Below are 6,180 nucleotides of genomic sequence, written 5' to 3' on the forward strand. Positions count from 1 at the left end.
TTGACCCATCACCAACCAAGCCACTAACCTGGCGTCATGTCTGATGCCCATGAACATAAAGCGAGTCTTTTGCCGCTGGTCCGCTTCGCTTTCGCAAACAGAGTCGCAAGACATTCCCACTTCACTCCTCGCATCCGCTATCATCGATCTGCCTGATAGTAGACACGCTTATCGCCCCGACAACGACGCCTTCCATCCCCCCTTCTCCAGCAACCATAACGCCTCAGTCGCATACGCCCGGCTCCCCCGGTGCCCACCTTCCTTCATGGCCGCCTCGGCCAGGCTGCCATCAGCCGGCCCTCCATCACACTGCTCCATATCCCCCTCGCCAACGTGTCCTCGTTGCTAATTCCCCCATTCGCCTTTGCCCAACCGGAAGAAAATCCCTGCCAATTGGTCTGAAACGCAATGCACCGCTACGCGGCGACGGCAATACGCGCCAATATGGAGAGCTCCCTCGATTGTGTACCCAGCGGCCTCGGGCGCCTGGCCGTGGTGATGAAGACCTTTGGAAACAGGAATCTGCCTGCTCAATCGCGGCGGCAGCATGGCTCCGCGAAAGTCGAAGCGAAGGGCCGAGATGGGCAGCGAGGCCTGGCCCGGGTAGTAAGGGGAGTCACGATCGGCGGGGCTGTCTGTCGTCGGTAGAGGGGCCATCCAGGCAAGCTTGGAGGGGTCGGCGGGAAGGTTGGGGAAGAACTTTTCGTGAAGCGTGGCGAGGAAGTCTGGGTGAGAGGGATCGAGATCGGGCAGGGCAGGCGGCTGGGGGAAGTGCGTGTGTTCCGGTTGCTGGTTGATCGGGAAGAGGTCCTCGGGAGGAGCGGATGGAACGCGGTCTTCGTTTATGGGTGCGTGTTGTTGCTGCTGCTGCGCGGGGGCTGGTGGTGATGATGTCGCCTTGCTGGTGGTTGTTGACGGCTTGGGTCGTGGTGGTGGCAGTGTTGTGTCTTCAATTTTGATTTCTGGCGCCGCAGGGTTCGGAGACGCCTCCTGTGTACCAGGCACATCGAACGGGTCGGGACCATCGCGCTCATCAATGTGCGCCCGCTGCAGGAGTCTCTCAATTAGTGCCGGGTTGAGTCCTTTGAGCATCTCGGCTCGCTCGCTGGCAATCTCTGCAGGCGTCATGTTCTCGAGCCTGGACTGGTTCTCTCGATCGATCCGCCGCCGCTCGGCCGCCTCAAAGTCCGCCTTTTGTGTAGCCGGATCGACTTCGAACCTGGCTTCGTGTGCAGCCCGGGCCTGAGCGCCGGCAGCCGCAGGGGCATCGTCTCCCTTCTTGCCCTGTCGCTGCTGTTTGAAGGCAGATGGGCGGCTTCGCTTTTTGTGGGCGGGGAAGCCGGTGGAGGAGATGTCGGCGTCGTCGAAAATCACCGGCTTGGGCTGTGCCGTTTTGCGCTCGACGATATCGCCTATGAGGAGTGTTGGATCCATGACGTGTGGTGAGGATGATGTTGTTGAAGGAACTTTGCTGGAGAAGGTGGGAGGAAGCCGAAGCTTTGTCACGATGGCGATGGTGGGGTAAGGTACATAGGTACTTAGCGAGACTGGTCAGGAGGCAGGTGTTCGGCGGGAGGCTAGCAAGGCCCCACGGCTCAAGTTCTAGGGACCGAGCAGAGCAAGATTCGCTGTGCCTTGAGAGGTTTGCATTCGGTTGATTGGCTGCTGAAGGTTCTGTTTGTTCATTCCTTTTTTGCTTCTCAAACTGTAGCCTTGTAACTTTCGCATCCCGTTCTTGCGAAGCGTCTCAGTGCATCGGAAAAGAAATGATCACTCCCAAATGAGGGCTGTGCTGACTCAGCTCCCCGCCAGCCGGTCGGTTGGGATTGGTGTGGCTGGTGCTGCCGAACGGCGCGCGTCGAGGCGAGACAGGCACGCCCGGCACGGGCAAGCGATACGGACTGTAACAGATGCTTGCATTAGCGCCGATCTGCATCCCCGTTCCAGCTGTCGTGTTATCTCCGATCGAGGTAGAAGTCGTGGTCTTGTGGTGTGTGCAATTGTCTGGGAGCCTCTGTCGATATTTTGTTTCCGGCTATGATGGTATCTGAGCGGTCATACTTTTCTACGTTCGACTTTCGGCGTTCTCCATTTTTCTTCCAATCCGCATCATCGAGTCCTTTCTACGATTGATGGCCGGCGCATGCGTCTGCGGCCACAGGTATGTCTTCACCCTCGTTGTCGCAGTAGCTCGCACACAAAAAAAAATGTTCTAAACGTAAGTGCATTTGGCATTCGATATTGCTGGCTTAGAATTACGAGCTGTGTCGCTTGTGGCTGACCGAATGAGCAGACATGATGAGCTGCAGATATACTTCTGGGGTCCTTTGCTGCAAGGCTCCGAATGCGCACTGTCCATGCTTCCCCAGCTGCTCGTGGTTCATAAGAAGAACAGCAAGAGTTTCGCTCAAGATGCACAAGCATAATGAAAATCAACACCTCAAAACCCACAGGCAGCGACATCACCAAAGAATAGAATCAACTAACATGGCTGGATGATGAATGGCTAAAAGCTAGCCATGGCAACCCCGCGGCTGTACCCCCCCTGCACGGCAGCGATTTGTGCATTGTCTCCTAACAAGCTGGATCCATGCAAACAGCGCGCTTAACCGGACCCTTGACTCGTCATGCTAGTCCTGATCGAGATAAGATCCGGACAGTTCCCCAGCACTAGACGCGCGATGCATGTACCCTGGTACCTCTGCAGCACAGACCAATCTTGTTTTTCCTCTCCCTTCCACGGGGCCTTGTTCTCTCCCCCAGCACTGCACCACAAGCGACGGCGCACCCGCAATCGGCGCCACGTCGCCCGCTAGAACATGTCTGTCCCAGACAGCCGCGCAAGGTACCATGTAGCCTGTACCACAGGCTCGCTACTTCACCCTTTCACCCGCGTCCACGTCCATACCACCCACCCACACACACCCACACCGCACCACGCGGGCGGCTTGATCTGTCGACAAGCATTTAGCGGGCCACCTGATCTTGCTCGCAGGGCTTTCCACACCACGGTACATACAAGTTTGCAGGTTTGCAGGAGGGGGGGGGGTGGCCCTGCAGACCAGCCCAGGCCAAATGTTCCGCCACACTGCAACCGACTCCAAGAATGACTGACTGACTGACTGCCACAGGTTGGCGCCCCCTTCCCCCCCCCCAGGGTCCATGGTTCTCCATTTCCCAACGTCGGCGATCGGTCATCGGCTGTGACTCCCGTCAGCCTTCGACCTTTCCTCTTGCCTTTCTGCCTGATGAATGATGGACCATGACCTTTTCTCTGGTGTCGGTGCGGCTAGTTGTCGGTACTGCCGCCCCTGCCTTTACCTTTCCTCCTCATGGTACCTTGGCCATCCCAGCTCGGCGTGGCCTTGTTGTTTCTGCCCATGGCACGCAAGTGGCCGGTGGCTTTGTCTGTCTGTCTCGTCATCTGTTCACTCTGTCTCCGTGTCTTCGGCTCTTTGCTGTTGTTGTTCTCTTCTCGGCTTTCTCCCCCACCCCCCCTGGCCTAGTCTGGCTTGGATTGGGCGGTCCACTCGTCTTTGGCCCTTTTCTCATCATCTGGTTTCTCCGACTCGTGGTACTCTGGATTCATGGTGTTTCCGTTCGTCCCCATTCCCGCCCATCTCCCACCGTCCTGGCCCTTTACTTCCCAAACCATCCATCCATGCCCGTGAACACCCCCCCTCGCCATCTCATTGATCATGACCCACCGTTCTGATGCCGGACGTGAACGTGAACCCCCCCCCCCTCCCCACCGCCTCCCCCCTTCCACTTCCCCTTCCTGGCTCCTCCAGGCCTTCCCTCGTCCCCGTGCCCGTCTAATGATAATCTCTTTTCTTGGTGGTGAGCCCATCCAGCTTGCTTTGCCGGATGATGCCTGTCTGTGCCCATTCCCATTCCCTTCCCTTTTCCTTTCCCCTCCTCCATCCATCCATCCCCCTTCCCGTCTCCCGCTTCCCCTTCCCCTGTGCCCATTACCCATTGCCTTTGGGCCCCGTTTTTCTCCTTTGCATTGCCTTGCCTTTCCCCAGCAAGGCAGCTCTTATGCTCGCTCGCCCGGGAAAAAAAAATAAACCCAAGCGCGCGACCGGTTTCTGGTCTCGCCAAAAGTGTAGCCATCCCCATCCCTCTTTCGACCACCCATTTCCCTTTCCACTTTCTCTCCTCGACAACTCACCACAACGCTCCCCCATCGACGTCCGATTCTTTCGTTCATCAAAACGGCGTCATCGTCTCGACCATTTCATCGTAGAAAACGGTGCATCCTCTTCGTCGCACTCGGCTGCTTCTGCTCATCGCATCAGTGAGCGACAGACGCGCTAGCTAGGCCCTTTTTTCGCGGGTCAACGTCATTTCAACACGGTCGTCAAGAGAGACGCCGCGCAGCAGCCCAGCGCACTTGAGGCTATTCCCAGAGGTCCACCTTTCCAACCCTTCCTCCGCCAGCAACGCCAACCAGCCAACCAACAACCAACAACCAACCACCCGCCCTCCTCGGCGACTCCGCACCAGCCAGGCCGCAACCATCAGATTTGCTGCTTCCCACCCCGTCCCAATCTGCACCGTCACTCTTGCGCCTGCATCGCCTCCGGCCGGCCAGCCAAACGCACCACCCTAGGCCACATCTTACCTAATCCCCAATCCCCCCCTTCCCCCCCTTTCCCGCATTCCGGCCCGCGACTGCATTGGAGCCTCCACACCGAACCGAAAGTGAAGTCATTCGCGACGACGCATCTGAACATTTCACAAGCCACTTCATTCGCGATACACGCGGCCGGCGTAAACAGGCTTTGTTCTGTCAAGTGCATGTGTCGCCGTCTGCTCGCTCCAACCAAACTTTGATCAATCGCATCAAGGTTTTGGAGCGAAACAGGCGCAACAACCCCACCCCCGGTGTCCTTCCCCCCTAGTATGGCGCCTGGAGGAGACGCGCCAACGCGGGACAGCTCATCTCCCGGTCTCTCCTCGCCTCCCTCCGGCTCCCTATCCGAACCCGGCTCACCACTCAAACACATCAACCACCACAGTCGAACCAGCATGGATATGGACGAGATCATCGTCGACCCCTCGCAGCCCAGGTTTGGCGTTGCACCACCCACAACACCCCAGCCCGAAGTCCGCCTCACAGCAGCGGGCCTGCCGAGGAAGAAGCCCGGCCGCAAACCTGGCTCGACCTTGAAGCCTAAGAACCCCGATGACCCGCCCAAGGTTCGAAAGCCCAGGAAGCCCAAAGACCCCAACGCCCCGCCCATTCAGCGAAAACGCAAGTCCGCCCCTGCCCAGGATGAACCAGTCGAACCTGCCGACTCCAAGTCCCTCGCTGCTTCCGCTTCCGCTTCTGCCTCTGCCTCCGCCTCTGCCTCCGCCTCTGCCTCCGCCTCGGCTTCCTCATCGCGTCAACATCGCATCTCCGACATTGTCGACATTGACTCGGCCGATTCGGGAACCCGCACACCTTCAGCCCAAGACTACGTCTCCCAAAAGGCCCCCAAGCGGGAAGAGCTGCCGAGGTCGATGCAGAGCATACTCAACTCCGACCCGGAGCCTCTGTCGATGCACCCCTCCAACGGAAGCACGACGCTGCCCACGCGAACGAGCGGCCAGAGCTATGACCCCATCCGCGGCAACTACGACCCCGTGCGAGGCATTTTCGGCAACGCCACATCGCCACGGCCGCCGACATCCACCCTCAACCGCGCCAGCGCGTCGCCCTCGATCGCCAGTCTCGTCGAGCCTGTCCGCGGCGTCGCCGCCTCGCCCTCCCACCAACAGTCCTACCAGCAGAACCACGCGCAATCTCGCGTCGAATCGGCCCCCACATCGCCCCTCTACCACCACGCCCGCCCTGCGCCCCAGCCCATGCCCAAGCCCGCGCTGCTCGACTCGACGAAAGCGACCGCAGCACCGCCTTCCGTTTCGGCCAGCAAGTCGGAGCCCAAGTCCCGCGAAGTCCCCTTGGCCACCGGCATCACGGCGCTGAAAAAGGCGAACAAGGCCAAGTCGAGCACGGCAGCCTCGTCACCGAAGAACACGATGGACGACCCGACGATCCTACCGACCGACACGAACCGCTCGATTCTCGACTTTGGCAAGGCGGAGCCCGGCAAGGACTTCCAGGCGCCCTCGATCGTTCTGCACATTCCCCTCAGGTGGCGAGAACAAACAAGAATGTCAACTTTATGC

At 59.1% G+C, this 6,180-nt stretch overlaps 2 protein-coding genes across 2 annotated transcripts in view; one reads left to right on the top strand and one right to left on the bottom strand.

Moving 5' to 3' along the window:
• Positions 1–168: 168 nt before the first annotated feature.
• VDBG_09755 (conserved hypothetical protein) lies at positions 169–1,434 on the bottom strand (the record flags this gene model as incomplete). The annotated part of the gene is made up of 2 exons (XM_002999989.1): positions 169–345; positions 421–1,434. The coding sequence occupies 2 exons, from the start codon at positions 1,432–1,434 to the stop codon at positions 169–171; spliced, it is 1,191 nt and encodes a 396-aa protein (XP_003000035.1).
• Positions 1,435–4,908: 3,474 nt separating this feature from the next.
• The window catches only part of VDBG_09756 (conserved hypothetical protein), a gene marked incomplete at both ends in the record, with an annotated part of 1,950 nt that continues 678 nt past the window's right edge, over positions 4,909–6,180 (top strand). Inside the window, one exon of the mRNA XM_002999990.1 lies at positions 4,909–6,126. Within this exon, the coding sequence (XP_003000036.1) occupies positions 4,909–6,126 (1,218 nt within the window). The remainder of the gene's footprint in view (positions 6,127–6,180) is intronic.

The sequence above is a fragment of the Verticillium alfalfae genome, genomic scaffold (assembly GCF_000150825.1).
Source record: "Verticillium alfalfae VaMs.102 supercont1.16 genomic scaffold, whole genome shotgun sequence".
Taxonomy (NCBI): domain Eukaryota; kingdom Fungi; phylum Ascomycota; class Sordariomycetes; order Glomerellales; family Plectosphaerellaceae; genus Verticillium; species Verticillium alfalfae.